Source organism: Cricetulus griseus, chromosome 3 (assembly GCF_003668045.3).
Source record: "Cricetulus griseus strain 17A/GY chromosome 3, alternate assembly CriGri-PICRH-1.0, whole genome shotgun sequence".
NCBI lineage: Eukaryota > Metazoa > Chordata > Mammalia > Rodentia > Cricetidae > Cricetulus > Cricetulus griseus.
In genome coordinates, this window is record NC_048596.1 from 17,953,149 (window position 1) to 17,975,063 (window position 21,915).

General features: G+C 50.3%; 1 protein-coding gene across 1 annotated transcript; it reads right to left on the bottom strand.

The window, feature by feature from the left end:
• Positions 1 to 1,085: 1,085 nt before the first annotated feature.
• On the bottom strand, positions 1,086 to 3,602 carry Nkx2-3 (NK2 homeobox 3). Its single transcript, XM_027407269.2, has 2 exons — positions 3,254 to 3,602; positions 1,086 to 1,816 (listed from the first exon to the last, which is right to left on the bottom strand). Exons 1-2 carry the CDS (start codon positions 3,600 to 3,602, stop codon positions 1,086 to 1,088), a joined length of 1,080 nt encoding a protein of 359 aa, XP_027263070.1.
• Positions 3,603 to 21,915: the final 18,313 nt, after the last annotated feature.

Consider the following 21,915-nt stretch of genomic DNA (forward strand, 5'->3'; position numbering starts at 1 on the left):
GTAAAATGTAGCAGTGTGTGTGGGGGGTGGTGGGGGGATTACAAAATCCTGGACCTCAGAAAACCCAGAGCCTCTCTCCGGCCTGTTCGGCCCACAACACTGAAGAGAAATTAATGAACAAAGCGGCGAAGAAACCAAACTTGAAGCCTGGGGCCTCCTGGCTCAGGGGCACCAGGCCGAGATGCCCAGGGTGCTTTCCCTCACTTCCCGCCCTCTTTAAGGGGGCCCTCCCCAGTCTTTGGGTCTAAACAAGTCTGCAGCAAGCCAAAGAGTTCAGAAATATTGCACCTTCTTTATTGACTCCTGTAGTGTATGACAGCGGGTGTGTACACGGCGTGTGAATATAGTTATACAGAGAGAGAATGTGCGGAATACAGAATACAAAACAGAAAGGAACCAACCTGGGACACCTAAGCTGGGCCGCCAGGTCCTGGATTTGCTCAGTTGCCTCCCTTCCCCCAACTTTCGATCTCACTGGGGTGGTGGTCTCCAAGAAGAGGCTGACCATCCGGAGATCCGGGCGGAGTCTGTCTCGGAAGAGAGGCAGCTGGAAAACGAAAATCCACTGTGTTGTGGCGCTCCAAAAGGGGCTGCGGATCGGTGGAATTTGTTACGCCACTACCCCATTTTCCTCTCCTTCACGCTCTCTCCCAAACTATTTGTCTTTTCTTCTTCTTTTTTCTTTCTTTCTTTTTACTTCTTTTTTTCCCCTGTTTGGTCCGGTTCCCCGACCATACTTCGAGAAGGCCAAAGGAAGGTCGAAGGAAAAAAGCCCTCCTCCGGAGAGCAAGCGACAGCCGGAGTCCCAGCCTCCCGCACTCCCGGCAGAGCCGGGGTGGGGGCCAACCTCTTCCCTGGCGCCTGGCCGGTGTTTCTGTCTCAGACAGTGGACGACTCGACCAGGGCATCCGTTTCTCCGCTGAGCCCCAGGCCTAGAGTGTGCTGCGACCCTGGCCCCTTGGGGAGCGATGCGTCCATATTTTATTTTAACGAGGGGACCTGGCCCTCGGGTCTGGCCTTTCTTGCGTCTCATTCCCGCAGCGCCAAGCTGCGGTAGGACGCCTGCCGCGTGTCCTGCCTGGTCCTTACCAAGCCCTGATGCCCTGCAAGGTCCCCTGTGCGCACGCGGCCCCGGCTGCGGCACCCTGGTGCAAAGGTTGAGCGCCGCCACCACTGCCAAAGCCTCCCAGGTTGCCCACGTTCACAAAGGATCCGCCGCCGGTGGCGCTGCAGGCGGGCTGCATGGCGGTGGTCGCTGGAGAGGCCCCGCCACCGCCACCGCCTGTCGGGTAGGCACAGCCGTAGCTACCGCTGTAGGCCGCGGCTGCCGCTGCTGCTGCAGCTGCTGCAGCTGCGGCAGCGGCCGAGTTCCCGTAGCCGTAGGCGGGGAAGCTGTTGTAGGAATAGGCGCCAGCGCCCACGCTGTAGGGCGAGCCGTAGGCCTGCGCGCTGGGCGTGACGCACGGTTTGCCGTCCCGCACCAGCACCGGCACTGCCACGCGGCGAGGTGGCGGTGGCGGCGCGTGCGTCCCCAGCTCCAGGGACTTGTCCTGCCGCTGTCTCTTGCACTTGTACCTGCGGTTCTGGAACCAGATTTTCACCTGCGTGGACGTGAGCTTCAGGCTGCTGGCGAGGTGTTCGCGCTCGGGCGCCGACAGGTACCGCTGCTGCTTGAACCTGCGCTCCAGCTCGAAAACCTGAGCTTGCGAGAAGAGCACCCGCGGCTTCCGGCGGCTGCGCGGCTTTGGCCTCTCGCCGTCCTCGCTCGCCTTACAGTCTGCCGTCGCTTCTAGAGACTTCTTCAGCTGGCAGCTTTCTGCGGGGAGAAGCAAGACCTTAGCTCCCTATTTAGCATCCCCACATCCCGGAAGCACAGCACACTCGGTAGTAAATGCTTAGATTTGGGGAAAGTTCATGGTTCCGGATGCCCAGGGGCCCTGAATCAGGCTGAGCATCTCCACGGGAGGAGGCATGTTCTATGGGGAGTAGTTAGCTCGCATTTATTAAAACTTGAGTGTCTGAGAGAAAAGAGATTAAGCGTGCCGCTCCATGCACTAATGACTATTTTCACGCTTGTGTCTGTTTAACAACGACAGTATTTGCAAACTCGTTTGCCTATCACTTGCCACAGATACCTGAAGGTGTGAAATGTGTTGGTATTGGGGACAGGCAGCCAAGATGCATGGGTTGATTGCATTTTTTTTCTGTTCGGAAATATCTAAGTATAAGGAATATAAGCAACTCAAGAACTGATTTTTTTCTTATCAAAACTAGTGAGAATGTATGTGTAACAGAATATGTATGTTTCCTTAAAGAGGGAAAAATTGGATGGATAGATTTCGACAGTTTCGTGTCTGTTTTAGGCCTGGCGAACTGTCAGGGGAAAGGCCTTGGTCTCAGCCATATCAAACCTTCACTTGGAGAAGAGGTTCTTTGATTCTGTCTTCCTTTCAGACATTTCCTGGGGGCTTATTCAGTTATCCGATTTTTCCTACCACCTCTGGTCTGCCGAGCGTCCAGAATCTCAAGCTAAATTCTTCACTTTGTCCACTCTATTCGGCTTGCAGTCTGAGACACAAAGCGAACACTGCAATTTTTTTTTTTTAAGGCCTTCACCTCAAGGGTGTGAGCGGTGCGGCCATCTGGAGTGGCCCACACACCAACTATCCCTTTTCCTTCGCACGGTGCTGTTGGTGTGAGAACGCTGAGCTCCTAGTTCAGATTTCTCAACGTTCCCTATCTTCCAGGACGCTGAAAACACAATCTGCTCATCTGCTCACACTGCCTTTTCGGGAAAGCCCGGGTGACTGCGCTGGCCTCACTCAGAACTCAACTCACATTAGAAGAAAGTCAGAAAACTGGCCAGACTACTGACTCCTTTTTGAGAAGAGGGATGTTCGAGAGAACACACACACACACACACACACACACACACACACACACACACACGATGGTGTTAGGACCCAGCTGCAAGACCCCTGTCACTTATCGGAACCAGGGCTGCAATAATCACTTGCCCTTTCCTCAGGGACTGCTCCCGCTCCCCGCCCTAGGAAATCACCTCATTTCCCACTCTACCCTCGCTCCATCTCAGGTACCTGTGCTTTGCACAGCTGTCCTTGAACCTGGCTAGGCATGGCCCTAGCCAATGTGAAAGGGGAGGGTGGCCATGCTGGCACCGTTTGTGGGTTGTTTATGGGCGCTGAGCCATTGCTCCAGGTGGAGGGACGCGTTTCCTTTCCCGTCTACTCACTTTGGCTCCGTTCTCTCACAACCTCCTCTTCTTGTTCCTTGGGCCTGCTGCAGGAGTCTCGAAGGACTGTATGGACATAGCTTTGTGGACAGAGACCTGAATCTCCGTGGCCCTCGGCAGCAGCTAGTGAGTTCAAATAGGACAGTTTCTCTCCCTCTTCTTCCTCCTCCTCCTCCCCTGCATCAGAAAATTGTGTCCCATCAGCCGCAGCCAGCATACAGGGAGCCGATTGGAAGTGCTGCTCCAGCTCCGCCTGCAAGTGAGCTCCGTGGAAGTGCTGCTGGTGCTCCAGATTCAAAATGTCTTTGACTGAGAAAGGGGTGGAGGTGACCGGGCTTGGTAACATCATCAGGGCCACTTAATTGTCCAGTCCAAATACTCAATAAATCCCGGCGGGGGCGGGGAGGCAGTGCGGCGGCTCCAGTTCTTCCTCTGGACTTCGCGGTGCTACGGAGTCGAGCTTTTGACAGACGCGGTCCTGCTCCAGTCTAAATCGCCTCCATTGGCCCGGACCTGGGGGTCTGGGTTTTGTTACAGCCACTGCAAGGACTGGGGCCGGGGCAGTGAAGCCTCTGTCCGGGGGCCCTGCGTCACGTCGAGGGGCGGGGTCGGCATCCTGGCCTGCTTCCTAATTGGTTCTGGCGTATATGGGCCACGCCCTCCCTGTCCACCCAGTGGGATGTTGCAGCGTTACCAGAAATAGACAGGGACTAGAATAGGGTCTTGAGGTCCAAGTCGCTGTGGGAGAGGCTGCATTGAGCCGGGTGTCCGAATCACCGAATCCCGTTTCACCTAGCCGCATCTTCCCGACCAGGGGCGGTTCTGAGAGGCTCACTGTCCATGAACCAACAAGTCCTAAAAGGATGACACGGACTGGCTTTACAAAAGCTGCTTCGGGGCAGGAAAACTTCCTGGCCAGTAAATACCGGACGGTGGATTGATTCCTCAGGAGACGAATGCAGTATCCGTGGAAGTGTGAGCGACGTGTCAAATTCCACCTTGTTTTTGCTCTAGCTGTTCTCTCCACGTGAAGTGTCGTTTCCATCCTCATTCCCACGAGTGGAAAGCTGCTCTTCGATGCTCTACTCAAATACCACGTCCTCCTCCGAGGAAGCGCTGCCAGGTCGCCTAGCCCGGAAGTCCTCTTCCTCTGAACTTTCTCCGTTATAACGTAATGTCACTTGTCACTCCCCCCACCTAGAGTTATGGCTGTATGTGTCCGCCTGGCTGTCAGGTTAGATTGTGAGGGCAGGGTCCAGGTCGTATTTGCCCTTGCGGCCCTTGCAGTGACTGCAGACAGCAGGTACCTGAAAGACAAGATGATGGGATTCTTTGGTGTCCAGCTGCTCTTGCTTCGAATCCCGGCCTGAGTCAATATTTGGTTTCAGACGCTCTCAATTTCCTCGTCTATATAAAGGAGACGAATTCCCTCTTCTAGGGTAATTGCTCTAGTTAAATAAAGCTAACCAGACCGGCAGTATAGTGCAGGTCTAGGAATGCTAAGGACTCAAAACGTGCAGCTATCCTTTTTCTGCGGCAGGTCAGTGTTGGCTTCATCGATTCTGACCTGGCAGGGGTTGTGAAAGCAGGCTCTGGTCTCCGAAGGGAGGTTACCCAGCTGTGGCTGCAGCTCTTTCCGCCTTCTGGAGTCTGGAGTGTAGGCCTCAACTTTCAGACACGCCTTAGTTCTCTACCTGCTAGCTTTCTGGCTCTCTTTCTGAGACAGCGGTTGCATTCTGTTGCCTTAGTTCTCTACCTGCTAGTTTCTGGCTCTCTTTCTGAGACCGCGGAGAATATATATATATATATATATTATATATATATATATATATATATTCTCCGATTCTGAAAATTGCCCGGTGGGGGCCACCTTTTGGCGTTCACCTGCCTATAAGCTTAGCCCTCTGAATAGCAGCCGCCACCATTGTGAGGATAACAGCAAAACGCGTGGGCAGCCCGTCTTGGAAATAACAAACAGGGAGTGGTTCTGGCTTCACGGTGGGGTTCCTCACCAGACCGCCCCTGGCTTTTGTTTGTCGTCTCTCCCCCCCTCCCCCACCCCCTTAGAACCTCACAGTTGGGAGAAACTGGCTTCAACTGGAAAGGACGGCTGGAAGGCACGGGCACCAAGGATGACGCCCTGGGAAACGGGTAGACGCGGCACGAATAGGATTATATGGAAAGCGGCCTTGCGGAACCCAGGGACAGCAGAAGGATGGTGCCCACGGCCCTGGAAAGAAAGGGTTGGGAGGAGAGGGAGGCGGGGCTCCTCGGGGAGAGCGGAAATGCTGCGGAGAGGCTGCGCCAGGGGCCACCGGGGAAGTTGGGACGAAGCTCCCTCCACGTGCCCTGGGGACATTGGGAAAGATCACCTGTGGGTAGGCCCTCGCTCCTCGAAATCGTGCCTCGGTCGCAGGAGCCTTTTCACTTTTAAGACTTGAGACTGTTGACGCCTCAGGCGGGGGCAGCGGTCGCTACAAAGCCGAGGGAGGAGTGAGCCTGGTTTTGCTGAGGACGCGAAGCGCAAACGTCCGATCGAGGTGGGGGTGAGTGCGCGGCCCTGCAGGGTAGGGGACTGTGAGTCGACGTGCGCGTCCCAGGTGGAGATGAGAGGAAATCGCGCTCCAGTCTTTCCCCCACCCTGCCGCCAATTGCCAGGCAAAACCGTCGCGGAGAAAGGCTTCTGTTCGCTTCTGCTCTCCAGTTTCCCCTCCTAAGCTCTCAGGTGATTTCAAGATTTGGACAAAAGAAAAGATAAACGCTATTGTATGTCTCCTAGCTTGGTTTCTTGCTTCTTAGCCCTGCTGCGCCCTCACCTAAACCTTGGCCCAGAATGAAACCCCCTGCAACTCAGCGACACACCCGCACACCTGCTGCAGCCGGGAAGGCCCATGCAGATGACTGTCTGCTCCCCCGCCTGCAGGAGCACGTGGCGGGGTCTCCTCCAAATCCTTCCACTACCTAGCCAGGGATCCTCAAGACACACCTGGACGACTCTTTCTTGAGGACCCTGGCCAAGATGCTCCACAGCAGGCTGGACAGGACTCCGTCTGAGAGGACTCTATGGGGGCTTGGTGAATGTGCCAGGACGTGGCATCTCTATGGCCTAACCTGTTCTCCCACCCCTATCCCGGGCCTCCGCACCGCCGATCCAGAGACTTCCACCCACCCCTGGAGTTTTAGGGTCGGTCTTTGATTTTTGCCCAGAGCAGGGGTTCTGGTCATCTCCAGATTCGCTCTCCAGACTGTTAAATATTGGCTTATACTGGTTTCGAAGTAGCAGGTTCCCAGCCAGTCCAGTCGCTTCCAGGTGGCCTCCCTTTCCCGCGCTGGCAGCGGGCACCCGAAACGACTACAGGGCCTGTGGGCCGTCAGTTGTGAGCCACTATTAAGCAGGAAAATTCCGATGCTGGAGGTCCCCCTCTACTGCGGCTTATCGGGGCACAGAATCTAGTTCCACTCGGTATCCAGTTACTAGCACGTTCAGGGGCATTTGCATTCTCTTGTCTGAAAAGATCTCTGAAATCTTGGATCCGTGCTCAATTAACAATAGGTTTTCGTATCAGACACTTTAGCCAATTACTGTCAGATAAAGTAAATATGACTGCACAGCTTGGCTTTGTTTTAGTACTTAGAGTCTGCCTGGGTTCACCTCCATCACCTCACGAGCCCCTCCCATCGGATATTTGATTACAGATCTTGCTGAAGTGGTGGCAAATTCCCGGGGGGTTTTATAAACGTATATATAATAAATAAAATTACAGCTGTTAAGAGCCTCGTGTTAACCATTATAGTAATTTCATTACCGAGGGGAAATGTGATAATTTTTGAAACCTTTGTTTATGTCAAACTCTAACAGATCTACTCACTTCCTACACGTATGAAATAGGCAGGTAGTCAATAGTTTTTGTTCATCTGACATTATTTGTCTCCTTGCACAGTTATTTAATTATGAAAACAGGGCCTCGTTGACCCATTTTTAAAAATTTCAATGTAGCGTTACAGTGATTTTCTATTCAGCTGTGAAAAAATAATGTTGCTGTAAATTCAGCTGACCTGATATATGAAATTTTAGGTGAGTTTTAAGTCATTTTGACAGCTGTCCTAGAAATTTCATTTGAATGACTCCCATGCACAAAGAAAAGAAATGAGGAAGGGCTTCATTTCTGGCAGCGACACTAAGTGGACTTTTGTTGATTTGTTGGTGGCAGTAGTGAAGTGTGCTGTATCTGCTTCTGGTTTTTTAGTTTAAAGAAGTTGGAAACCTGTCCCCAACTTCCTGAGCAGACTAGCACTAACTGCATTTTAATGGTAAGAAGGGTAATGCATTGCCTGATTTGAGTTATAAATTTAGTCTTTAACGGCTGAGCATTTGTATAATTTTAAGGAAAGGCTAACCATGTTGCTTACTTCTAGAAAGTGTTAAACATATCTGATTTCTCGAGTGTGTGGACTTCTGTGGTGAACTAATGTTGTGAGAGGGATTTTTTAAGTGGGCTGTGAGCACATAGCTTGTTTTGCATGGGTGGGCAATTTTTCTAGATTTTGTTAGGAATTAATTTCTAAACAGCTCATTTCTCTTTCCTGAGAGAAAAATCAGTCCAAATCCAGCAAATTGTGTGGTCTGCACTGTAAATTACAGGCCATCTCTGAGAGTTTCGGTTTCTCAGGGTGAAGCGTTTTTACTCATACCTTCTCAGATATGTTCCTTTCCCACACTTTTAAAGAGAAAGACGTAAACTGAGATTTCCTCACCAAAGCCAGTTCCTTTCATGCCAACACCACACTGAAGTCAGGGGACTACCTTTGTGGAAAGAAACGCAGCATTTCTTCAAACGAAAATGCCTAAAACAAAAGTGCCTTGCGCATCTATTTGTATTGATGTGTGCGCTATTTGAAAATGCAGCCAGCAGTTTTAAGTAGGATTTAACCGGAATTCGGAATGCAGTCCATGTTTTTTTTTTTTTAACTTCCTGTAGTTAAACTTCGACATCTACAGATCTTCCAAAAAATATAATCAGAAAGACTCTTTAAGTCTTTGGCGAACTAATTCGCTCTAGCTAGAGTGGCTGCCTTGCCGGTTCTCGCGGCTCGCTGAGCAGACGAGGAGCTGCAGATTGTTCTCGCCTCTTCCTCCAATTATCCTCTCCGCATTGCAAACACTAAACCGCAAACCCACTTCTGGGGACCTTGGCCTCGTGGAGCTACCTAAAAACTTGTTCCCTAGTCTCCTTGGGGTCACTTCGGGAGAATAACTTCAAACCATTTGAGGAAAAAAAAATAGCTTTCCCATTTTCAAGAAAGCGTTTGGAATGCGTGTTTTCATTTGGTTCTGCCTGCGTGGGGCCTGGAGGCCGATTCTGGTCTGCACTTAGAGGGCCAGCGATTCCCGAGGCTAGTCGGGACACTCCGTCTGTCATACAAGACAAGAGTATCCGAACGCCCTGGCTGATGGCTTCGGAAACTCCAGAGCCCCGAGGACTCACCGCTACCTTCCCCAAGGCAGTCCCTAAGGTTTTGTACTCTCAGTGCTCTGGGATGGGAGGTGAAATGTGGGCTTTGCCCGGAAATGGATAGAAACAGGAGTTGGAGAACGTTGAGGCCCCTGACGGTTGCAGTGACCAGGGAAGCTCACAACCACCAGATCAGAGGCGCGACGCGCCCCAGAAGCCAAGTTCAGGCTACAGCTCCAGGCCTCAGGACACAGCATCCTCGCCCACGCAGGAGAGACTCAGGTCAATGCCAAGGATTTGGGGGTTCCAGGCTACGGGGCTGAAGGGGCTGGGAACTTACTTACTTGGTCCTGCTTGCTAGCCTGCACTGTCTCTCTAAGCTCCGCTGTTTTAGCAAACTGCGGGCTCTCCAGCTTCGGAACTCTAACAAACCGGAGCCTTAAAGGCCTCCTCTCTTGTCCTTGAGCCTAACTGTAGGATCTCAATCCTCCCCACTCCAGAGGAGGAGATCCTCTCACCGATTCAGGCGTGCAGAGGTCCCTCGGAGCTCCAGAGTCCAGAACCATAGAACTCCCAGGACAGATAGAACTCCGGGCAGCCTTCCCCGCAGTCCCCTTTCTCTCCCCGCCCGCCCGGAGGCCACACTTTCTCTGCCGCGTTGTCCTTTTTCTCGGGGTCCTTTCCCTTCTTCACTCGCCCTTTCCCCCTCTACCCTACTCCCACTTCCTCCCCCCCACCCCCCTCCATCCAGCCTCTACCTTCCTTTAAAATTCTATCTCTGCTCTTTCCCACCTGTTGTTTTCCCTGTTTCTCATCTCCGTCCTCTTTTATTTCGTACTCTCCTATCTTAGCTTGGAAGCTGTAGGTTTTGTTTTTGTTTTAAAAGTCTTGGTCCCCACCGGTGTTTGATTTAGAGGGAAAAAAAAAAAAAACCCAACAACTTGGCTTCAAATCATTGCTGCACACGTGGGGTCGACCTAGTCGAGCAAAGCCTCATTCATGAGCTGCTTCCCAAATCCCAGCTCTGTGCCCGGGCCTGCTCGGGAAAATGCTCGAGCATCTTTGGTCAAACGAAAGGGATCCTATTCCCTGCCCTGCTCCATCTCCTAAGCAGGCTCTCACATCCCATCCCCACCCTCACTCCTAGCCGCCGCAGCGGGGGTGGGGGGGTGTAGACTCCAGGTGGTGGGTTGGGCAGCCCTCCTTGTGGAAATCCCCTCCAGGCTGATCCCGAGGAGCCTGCATTTCCTTCTATTGTGGCTGTCCAAAGAAGCCACTGCTGTGGGTGAGCCTGAGGCCCCACTTTAGGCATCCCTTAAGAGTAGACCGGACCTCCCAGACAGGGACCATGGCTCCACACCTCACACAGGTGAAGCATGTCGACCTTCCCCTTTTTTCTGAAAGCGTCATTTATAAGCGGGCAGGGCGGGGCGGGGCGGGGGGGGGCTGTTCAGCCTTGAGATCACCCCAGCTAGAAGATGTACCCAGGACTGCTTGATTTCTGGGGCCAAATCTGGGGCGGGGGGATATCGGGTTCTTTATCATCTCACCCCAGCCAGCCTGGTAAAGATTGAATACTTAGTAGCTGCTCGCTCGGGTCCTATGTCCCATCTCTGTAGCCCCATCTCTGTCCCACTCTTAGCTGCCTTTTATGGGGCCTGGGGAGCCACTGATTCACTGGCCTCCTGAGGGACACTAGACTTCAGGATTGCTTCCTATGTCTTTAGCTGCATGGCAGACAGCTGGCCACCCTCTGATCCACCCATTCACCTTCAATCTGCTACCATGAGGTTGATGACAGCTGTGTCACTCTGAGAAACAGATGGGTTCGGACTTGATTATGCTTCTTGTCTGCATAAAAACAGAAGTGCCTTCCTGTGCATGACTATACGTGGATATATGCCCGGTGAAGGCACGGGAGGTTTTCCACAAATGTAGACCACATTAAAGCCTTGCTCATGCGCAGTGAACGGTCATTACACCCGGCAGCGCTCCATCTCCACCCTCCTCCCCGGCACCTCACAATAATGAAAATTGCTGGTAGTGACATGAGATCAAGAGAGAAATGTTTATATGACCCAAGGTGAAAACTGGCCTCCATGACTGGATGTTCTATTTTCACCCCGTTTATGGGATCTCTACAATTAGTCTTGTTCAAAGTGGTCCCAGAAGGACCTGTCTAGCTGTAGCTGGAGAAGAAGGAATAGATTTTTATTGCTAGAATTGTAATGACACTGTGTGCATTCTTGAAAGTAATAAAACTACACTGAAACATTCTACTCTACATATCATGACCCTGCATTTGCATATTCCAGAAGGTGTTCTCTGTGTGTGGGGTGTGTGTGTGTGTGTGTGTGTGTGTGTGTGTATTCCCTAACAGTGAATGAACGTGTGCACATGAATGTTTTGAACCTCTCACAACTGGCAAACCCACAAACACATATGTGGCTGGGTGTATACAGACTTCCAGAGCTTGCTTGTTCATAGGTATGCCCTCATGTCTCTCTGTACTGCACAGAGATTCCCCTAAAGAAAGTAAAAGAGGCATCTCTGACCAAGGGTGGGGTCCAGGAAACCTTGGCTTTCTCATCTCACGCCTCTGTCCTGGGCCAGAGCACTGTCCTTGAAGTCCACCAGATCTAGGTGTGGAGTAGAGCCCTGCCCATGTTATAGCCTTGTGACCTTAATTCAGTTTTTCAACCTCACCAAGCAGCAGTTTTCTTACTAACTCAGAAGATAATAATGGGGGCCGGAGAGATGATTCAGAAGTTAAGAGCCCTTGCTTCTCTTCCTGAGGACCTGGGTTCAATTCCCAGCACCTACATGGCAGCTCATAGCTCTTAGCAATTCCAGTTCCAGATGCCCTCTTCTGACCTTTGTGGACACCAGCAAACATACATTAATTTCAGCAAACACTCATAAAATAAAAGTATATACATTTTAAAAAGAAGATAACAGTGGTGTGGACTTTATAGACCTGCAGTAAGGACTAAAGAAGGACTAAAGGAGTAATGAATGGAAGGACCTTGGGGGTGGAGGAGCTGCTGCTGCACCTGCCTTTAGTCCCAGCACTCAGGAGGCAGAGGCAGGTGGATCTCTGAGTTCCAGCCCAGCCTGGTCTACAGAGTGCCAGGACAGCCATGGTGTAGAGAAACGATGTCTCAAAAAATAAAAACAAACAAACCACTCCAGAGAACCTGAGCATGGTGACACATACTGTGATCCCAGAACTGGGGAAGTGGAGGAGGAGGAGAGGGAATCAGAAGTTCAAATCCAGCCTCAACAACATAGTGAGTTCCAGGTCATCCCATCTCAAAACACACACACACACACACACACACACACACACACACACACACACACCACTAAGAAACTTTTTTTCCCCTTCTGTATCTGCCTGGGGACTGAGAGATGGTTGCTGGACAAAGGCAGGGAATGGGGAGCTGGTCCTGGTCTGAGCTTGGAGCGGGATTCCTGGAACTCCCAGGCCCTCTGTTTTCTGACCTGGGTGGTGGTGAAGGAGCAGGAATTGTTCTCTTAATCTTCAGGAAATAACCTGTGGAGTCACCAAGAGCCTCCTCTTGGTCCCCACCCCTACTCCCCATTCTCACCCCCACCCAGCCCCAGAAAACTCCAAACTTAACCAGGCTTCCTGCTCCCACGAATGCATCATTTTCAGCTCCTGTAAACAAATCTCTGAAGTCTCATGTCATTGTTATCATGTTTAGATAAAGATCTGGCCAATTAGTGTCCTCACTGGAATGCAAATAAATCATCTGCCCTGGACCCACCCCGGAGGTGGGCATCTCTCTGACAGCTTTTTCTTCCTTCTCTCCTGGTTTTGGGTAAGAATGCCTCATCTTGGAAACATCTGTATTGTGGTTTCTCCGCTGGATCCTAGGCAGTCTCTGGCCATCTCTGAGCCTGCTGAGGATGACCACCTCTGGGAAGTGATAGTAAGAGTAGAGATGATCCAGCTGACACCAACATCAACAGCGGTCCCACCAGTTACCATATGGATGACACCAGCTACTGTTCATGGCTTCCTACAAGTACCGAATGGTTCAGTGGTTAACAGCCTTCCGATTCTCATTCCTTAGATAAACTAGCAGACCCTGACTGAGCCACTTCTACAGGAGTGGGAGAAAGAAATGGTTCCTGGGTATGAATACTGTGGAAGGGTACCATGCTGCTATGAACTCATGTAAGTGGCCACCATTGCAGTTTCCGTGTCTTCCAACAATTGTCCTTTTCTTCTGGGGATCCCTACTTGGCACTCCACAGTCCTCTCCTTCAAGCCTTCCTGTCTGCCTTCACAGCCCCAAGAAGAATGTGCTTGGGTGGTAGGGTTGACTGCAGGCTAACTTCAAAATAAACACAGCCAGGGATGGGGCGGGCAGGTCCCCCTGAAGCCTTCTCTTCTCTATATCCACTCCCCCCTACTCCCCCACCCCTGCCCCATCTACTTCCTTTTCCCACTTTTCTCCCATCTCCTGGTACAGGTCTGCCTTCTCAACCTCTCAGCTATCACCGAGTTAGTAGCAACATCATAACACACTGCCGGTCAATGAACAAGGGCTTAGTCACCTCTCAACACAACATACCTGTAGAGGAATAACATAACCACCCCTCCCCTGCGTTTAGAGAAGTGGAAACCCACACCTGAAGACCTGAAATCGATTGGCCAAGGACAAGGGAACAGTGCAAGATTTTCTCGGTAAATGCAGCTGCTCCTCATCTTGGTGAGCTGGAAAAAAAAAAAAAAAAAAAAAAAAAAAAAAAAAAAAAGATCTTGTACCAGCCTGGGGACTCCAGCAACCTAGTTAACACAGCCACCCTGCTCAGGGAGATCTTCCTCACATCAGGGACCTGGGCTTGATTTGTTCATGCGGACTCTGGCGTCTTAGTTGTCTGCAGCCCCCATGCCAGGTTGCTTGGCCTTGAGAGTCAACGAAAGATGCAAGCCTGTGTCTCTGGGAACAGGACCGAGGGTTTTTTTGAGCTCCCTTCTTTACTGTGTCGATCTCTCTTGGGCGGCTCTGCTCATGCCCTATTCATGAAGTGTCCCTTAGGACACCGAACTATTCAGGCGATCAGAACAGGGATGTTCCGGAGCCAGGCTCTGGACTCTCATGTCGGAATCTGTGCTACTGGGATATCTCAGGGATGCAGAGTCATAGGTTCAAATCTGGCTTTACTCCTTCTCTGGTCTCTAACCCCTGAGCTCCGCTGTTTATAAGGAACTGGAGATCTTCAAAACACCTTCCAGGTGGCCCGAGGATTCATGATTACCTCTGTGACACAATTAGAACGGTACCTGGCAGATCAATTCTCAGTAAATGTTAGTTTATTGTTATTAACCGAGGGACGAGTGGAGACCGATTTTTTCCGTTTCTGGGTAAGAGCTCTGGACTTCTGCGTGCACCGCGCACGGTGGGGACCCAGGGGCGCCTTTCGGCTTTTCGGACGTTTTTTGAAAGTACTGGTTAACCCGATTGTGCTGTGCTTGGAGCCAGCTCTCGTGGTTACAATAACGCAAGCGGCGACCTCGTTGAGTGCGTCTGTCCGGAGCTGCCTGCGTGCAGCGGCCTGTGCGTGTCAGGAGCCGAGGCCGCGTTGACGCGCTTCTGGGGACCTCATCCGCGTTGGGTTTAGATTTCGCCTGCGACAAGAAATTCTTGTTCACCTGACTGACGGATGCGTGGTGTCCACGCTGTGTACACAAAACCCAGGCTAGGCTGGAAACCCGGGTGCTCGGCCTGTGGCTCATCGAACGATTTGCGCTATTAATGGTTATTTTATTTATATCGTTAGAATTGTCCCCCCGGGTCTGTTTACACCAACGTCTGGCCGGCTCGGCCGCAGTGTTTGGACAGGGGATTACACTAATGGATGGAGAGCTGGGAGGGGAGGAGCAGGCGCTGCTGGAAACCGGGCTCCGGGACGTAGGGTGGGCCTGGCAGGGGAGGGGGTGGGGGCAGAACTCTCCCGGGCTTGGCCTCTGACCTTGCAGGGGAAGGAAACCTGTCAGCCTGCGATAGCAGGCGGCTGAGGGCTGGAGACTCCTGCTCCCGGGCCCCTACCCCTTGGCTCTAAAGGCCCATTCCAAACGCCAGATCGCCCTGCTTGGGTGAGCACACTGCCACAAACAAACAAGACCCGGAGCTACCAGGACGCCGGGCACTTTGATGGGCTTCCCTCTTTTGGCGACTAGTTTAGGGGTTAGGCCTCTGAATCCGGATTATAGCGGAGCTCTGGGCGCCTGGCGGCCTGCAGGACTAAAGCTGTTTTTAAAGATCTCTCCAAGTTTGGAGCACTGCGTGGTGTGGAGCAAAACGCGGCCTGTGCATTGACCTGGCTGGGGGTGAGGCCAGGACTGGTGTCCAGGGCCAAAGGAGGGTTCCCCAGATGTTCCGAGTTTGAGAAGACCCGGGACCAGAATCCCTGGCTTAGGGATGGAACATCTTTGTTACAGTACAGGGCTGGGATCCGATGTGCAGAAATAGCTAACATTTAGTCAGCATTATTGTATCTAGCATTCTGTAAGGTTGGGCTCTGGCCAGCACTCTCAGGCAAACAGTAGCTTAGGCGTCCATCAAGTAGTACGTGGCAGTGCCAGAATTCTAAACACAAAACTACCTGCCGAACTAGAGTGGTGCTAACCAGTATTTAGAATGCTCATTTGTGATCTTAGCTGAGCTGTAGGACTCTCCTGAGAGTGCACTGAGCACTTGAACCCATCCCTGTCCATAATGCCTGAGGCTTTATGAAGCTTGAAGGTTTATCCACAGATCTCAGATCAATAAGTTTATCTTTACAGGTTATACAAGGAACATTTGATGTAACCAGTTCGTTTTGAACACAGGCTGAGAAGGTGATACTTTTACAACTGCTTGACGCTCAGGGCGTTAAAATCGCTGCCGGAGACCACACAGCTGGTAAACGCGGAGGTAGATTCTCGGGCTTTTGAACTCCAGAGTCTTCCTGGGTACCACTTCTTCTGTGTCTAAGATCCCGAAGTTCTACATTCCTTTCCTATTGGCTCCTTCTCCCTCCTCCTGCTCGGTTAGTCTGAGATCGCAGGGCCTGCCCAGAGGCATCTGGATGTTGTGTGAGTGGGTGTATCTGAGAGGTACCTGTTGTTGGGGGCGTACAGCCCGCAGAGTTGCCCTGTGTTCTGAGCACTGGGCTGCCAGGACGCACGCTCCGGTAAACCGTTTATCTAAAGACAACTTCTGTTTCTCGTTCCCTGTCTGGAGTTGCCCTGCAGCCAGCAATGAAAAATGCGCCCTTTCCCGAGACTCTGGCTCTGGTGATTTATGTGGGAACCGTCCCAGGCCGCTGAGGCCTGGGGCTGCTCTGCCTGGCCTCATGGGTGGAGGGCTAAGGCGGGTCTGGAAGAGAACCTGGTTCCTCCGCCCTTCCAGCACCCGCTTTTAAGGCTCCGCCATCCACCTCTACCCCAAGAACATTTTACAGCCGCTCCCCCAGGAAGCTGAGCGCTTTATCGCGGTCAAGTAAACACCATTATCCCAGGTCCATTAACACGGAGATTTTGGCGATGTAAATAGACCTCTAGAGAGAGAAAAGCAGTCCCCGAGAACTCCCTTGTAAAAGGGCGACTGTTCCTTAAGATTTATGGCCAATGTTTGCAACCCCATTCTCCCCCCCACCTCTACCCCCGCTAACCTTCTAAGAACTCCCAATCTTCGCCAGAACCAGGAGATGGGGCATTCCCCCCACCCCCAGCCTAGAAATCTCGCCCCGGGGTGTTAGCGGGGCTAGGGTGGGGAGTCCTCAGAAGCGCTGACCTCGTCATTAATTTTCTCTAAGTCACGAGCCCAGGAATGCTGATTCCTTTCCGGCTGCGGATGCGTAGATAAACTCTCAGCTGGGAGCTGCCAGGGTGGATGATGGCTCGCACACCGCTCTCCCCCCCAACCCCTCCCCTGCTCAGGGGCCAGGATGCCTGTGTTCCAGGCTTCTTCCTCATTTGTAAACTGGTTAGGGCTTTCAGCAGGTCCTTAGGAGGCTGTAAAGCATGTGGGACTTGTCATTAGTGGGCACTGCCAAAGCAGGCTGTGACCTAGGGCAGGCATCTGGCCAGCTTGGATGGCCTCGCTTCTTTGCTTTTCTGTCCAAAAGGATATGCCCACCCTATTCACTCTGGTGTCAGCCAACACACATGACATCAAGTAAGGACGGCGAGGCTGGCACAGGGTCAGTGGAGACCTTTGTGTACCTCTCTTAACTTTCAGTTTCTGATGACTGTTGGGTGACTAGTTCCAGGCAGTTTCTGTTCTTCTAGAGTGCGCTTTCCTTAACCCCTCAAGTCAATATTTACGTCAAACAATAGCTTTGGAACAAGGAAGCCTAACTCAGGTTAGGGAAACAAAGATAGAAGTTCTGTAGGCCAAGGCAAGTTCTGTAGGCAAGCTTCAGGAGAAGCCAGCCTCTCCTAATGTAGCCAAGGTCACTTTCTAGACATCTCCTGTGCCTAAAAGTAGCTCCATTGTAGCCTGAAGAATGCAGCCTTTTTTTTTTTTTTTTCAAGACAGGGTTTCTCTGTGTAGCTTTGTAGACCAGGCTGGCCACGAACTCATAGAGATCCGCCTGCCTCTGCCTTCTGAGTGCTGGGATTAAAGGCGTGTGCCACCACCACCCTGCTCTAATGCAGCAACTTTTGAGGATTACCACCTGGATAAAAAGTCACAAGAAAGAAAAACAGAGTGCAAGGGGACAGAAGTACTTCTTGCTTCTTTGGCATGATTGATTGGAACTGGAATAGGGACTCTAGTTTATTTACTTATTTATTTTTCTGAGACAAGGTTTCTTTGTATAGCTTCCATGTCCTGGAACTTGCTCTGTAGACCAGACTGGCTTCGAACTCAGAGATCAGCCTGCCTTTTCCTACTGAGTGCTGGGATTAAAGGTGTGTCCTGCCACACCAATTTAGAATAGGGACTCTTAAACCTTGTACGTGTGGGGAGACAGTTACCTAACCAAGAGCCCCCTTTGGCATTCTGGCAACGGTGACAGATACTTATTTCAGGAGAATACATTAAAAAGCAATATGGCACACTTTAATTTCAGCACTTGGAAGGCAGAGGCAGGCAGATCTCTATGAGTTTGAGTCCAGCCTGGTCTACAAAGTGAGTTCCACAGTGCCAGGGCTACATAGAGAAACCCTGTCTGGAAAAATAAACAAACAAAAAAAGGAAAAAAAATGTACAGGTGGCTGGACTCAAACTCACAGAGCTCTGCCTGCCTCTACATGGCCCTCTGCTGCCAACTGCCAACTGTGTGCTTCCAACTTACTCAGGAGAATACTTTTAAGTTGAATGACAAAGGAAACCAATCATTTATATTCAAATTCAAAAAGTTACATATGCGCTTTTTTATTGATCATAGCAAACACCCTTAATTTGAAAGCAGTCACTAGTGTCAATATAATTCAAGGTTTCGGTAGCAACAATAATATGCTATATCAATACCACAGGTTTCTAGTTTTATATTTTAGAATTTATTTTATTTGTGTGTGTGCAGGTACATGTGTGTAGGTGTGTGTGTGTGTATATGGGGGCTTGTTCCAAATGTTAAGAAATGTGCAAGATACACCCAACATGAAACTGCTAGCCCCAGATTAAGCGAGTGATTACAATTGATAGTGCTGAGTAAACACAGCTCTAACTAACAAATTCTTCCTTCCTTCCTTTCTTTCTTTCTTTCTTTCTTTCTTTCTTTCTTTCTTTCTTTCTTTCTTTCTTTCAGAAGGTCTGGAGGGATGACTCAGCAGTTAAGAGCACTTGCTGCTCTTGCAGAGGTTCCCAGAACCCATATGGTAGTTTACAACTGCCTATAACTCCAATTTCCGGGGATCTGACCCCTCTTCTGACCTCCTTGGGCTTGCACATGTGTGACACACATTGCATACGCTCAGGCACAGACGTATACAAAAGATAAAATACATATTCAGAGAAGATTTGTTTTATTTTTAATTATGTGTGTGTGTGTGTGTGTGTGTGTACACAAGAGTGGGGGTGTCACACAAGAGTGGGGGTGTCGAGGGAGGCCAGCAGCATTGCCCCCCCCCACAGCTGACATTACAGGCCGTTATAGGCATTGGACCCCACAGCTGACATTACAGGCAGTTATAGGCCAGCTGAGACAGCTGCTGGGACCTGAACCTGCAAGAGCAATATGCCTCTTAGCTGCTGAGCCACCTCTCCAGCCCCTTCATACTAGATAATTCTTTTCTTTTTTGTGGGGAGAGGTGGGGGGTTTCACAGATGCCAGGCAAGCACTCTGTTACTACGATGCCTTCCAAGCCCCTTTTATATTAAAAGACATTTTTTGTTCATGTGTGTGCAGTTGAGCACTAGTACATGTGTTCATGCATGTGGAGGCCAGAGGTGAACAGGCATCTTCCTTGACAATTCTCCACCTTATTATTTGGGATTGAGAAAGCTCTCACTGAAGCTGGAGCTCACTAATTCAGCCACACTGCTTGCTCAGCCACCTCCCAGGATCCTCCTGTGCAACCTCGAAAGTCCTCAGGTACTGGGATTACAAGTGTGCCTCCCCCCCTTAAATTTTTTTTCCGACAGGTTTTCTTTATGTCTGTCTGTCGTGGAACTTGCTCCTTAGACCAGGCTACCCTCTTAGAGATCCACCTGCCTCTGCCTCCAAAGTGCCGGGGATTAGAGGCGTGCACTGCTATACCTGGCCATACTAGAACTTTCCATTGGTGATGATTTGGCAATTTCTAGGAGTCCTGGGCTTGTTGCTTGCAATCAGAAGGCACCGGTAATCATTTTCTTACAATTCATGACAGTCACTGTCTCTGGATTTCACCAAATTGCAACAGCCTTTGAGTTGCTGCTTAGACAATGTAAGGAAGATTTGTTTGAGGGTCCCAAGGCACACTGTAAAAGCAAGAGTTCTTCCTCTGAGACTGTTTGGAAATGGTGTGCTTGAGTTTGGTGAGCATGGTGGGCGGGGAGCATTCAAGAACATTAGAGAAGAAGCTGAGATGGAGTTAGGTGCTTTGTGAAGGAACCCAAAGTGTTGGCTGAAACTTCTGAACTTCAGAAATTAACTGGCAGGTACCCCATCTTGACCCTGTATTTACAATGGGAAGGGAAACTGTTCAGACCACAGCGCTAATGGCAGAGGCAGCCTACTGTACTGAAATATCAGGTTCAGTTCTTAAAAATGCTAACTGTAACCTTAGGACATAGCTCCATGGGCAGCAGCAAGTCACAGTCCAACATCCTTCTCAGTGCCAAGCACCAACTTCCTTCTTGCCTTCAAGTGTTCTGAGCTACTTCCTGGGTCAGGTCCTGCGGGGCTTTTGCTTTGTTCATTCATTTATTTACTCACTCATTGGGTAACTGTTGGCCTCAAAGGAGTCGACAGAGATATTATGGAAAATACAGAAGAGAGTAAAGAAGAGATTCCCATCCTTAGGCTTCACAGATACCATTTCTCCTGTCTCTCAACCCTTTTCCTCTCCTCTCCTCTCCTCCTCTTTCCTTTCCTTCCCTTTCTTTCTTTTTTTTTTTCAAGCTAACTCTTGGTATGTAGTCCAGGTTGGTAACCCTGACATACATCATACTTCTTTTAACAAGGCTTGTTCTAATGTTTGTGCAGTTGCTAAAGGGCATAGAAAGTCTCACTGGGAGGGAGGAATTGGGTCCCATCTTTCCTGATGTAATGGCGACTAGTTTAGGGCATGAACTTTAATGAATGTGATTACAAAGAGCCAAAGTGGGGCTTGTTCCAAATGTTAAGAAATGTGCAAGATACACCCAACATGAAACTGCTAGCCCCAGATTAAGCGAGTGATTATAATTGACAGTGCTGAGTAAACACAGCTCTAACTAATAAATTTTTGCCTGGCATGAGCTTCAATGCTAACAGTAGTGTTTGCCTGACTTTGTAATCTCTCGTATGTCTTCATCAGGGTCTTAGATCACTGTCTCAGAGACAGCAGGTGGGTCTGTGTGCTGAAGTCAGATCGACAAAACTAGATAGAAAGCCAGGCATGATGGTGCATGCCTGTGTTCCCAGCACTGGGGACACAGAGGATGAAGGATCTGGAGTTCAAGGCCAGCCTGGGCTATCTTAGGAGATCATGTCTTGAAAGAAAATAACAACAACAACTCGAACCAGTGGAAGGAGAATAGAGATTAGAATCCCACCCTATTTCCATAATAGGAACTTTTTGACAAGAGTTGAATACAGCCAAAAGTTGGATTTTCTACGTTTTACTCTTTGCCACATATTTGGCAACTGTGGGTGTAACACCAGCACTCATGGCACAAGCCAGTGCTATTCACTTCTGTCCCTTCTCATCCAGGAGTCTCCTGCTACAAGCAAACTATAGTCCGGTATGCTGGAAGTCAGCTCCTTGTTAATTGCACTTTAATCTTTGTTACAGTCTATTCAGCATGAGCCCCAGATTAAAATGTGGGATAACTGCTTTGTCTTCAGAGCCATTCTCGTCTTTGTGAGATCACTAAACACACTCCTCTATTTAAAAGCATACGCACAACTCTCTGGGCATACTGGGTTTTTGTTTGTTTCTTGTTTGAAATTATCTTATGTGTGTGAGTGTTTTGCTTGCATTATGTGTGTCTACCACATGTGCCCCAGGTGCCCACTGAGTCAGAAGAGGACATCAATCCTGAGGGACAGGAGTTACAGATGGTTGTCAGCTGCCATGTGGTTGCTGGGAATCGAACCCAGGTCCTCTGCAAGAACAGCCAGTGCTCTTAACCACTGAGGCAACTCTCTAGCTCCCTTTTCTTTTTAAACGGACATATGGAAGAGAGAACTTTAAAATAACAGTACCTGAAATTGGAGGGAGGGCTCGGTGGTTAAGAGTACTGGCTGTTCTTCCAGAGGACCCTGGTTTGATGCCCAGCATGTACATGAAGGTTCAAAACTGTCTGTCAGTCCTGTCTCTGGGGATTCAGTGCCTCTTCCTGCCCTGGAAGGTATTTCGTGTATGTAGTGCATAGACACACACAGGCAAAACACTTATACACATAAAATAAAATGGTGGCACACGCCTTTAATCCCAGCACTCGGGAGGCAGAGACAGGAGGATCTCTGTGAGTTCGAGACCAGCCTGGTCTCCAGAGTGAGTTCCAGGATAGGCTCCGAAGCTACACAGAGAAACCCTGTCTCGAAAAACAAAAAAAA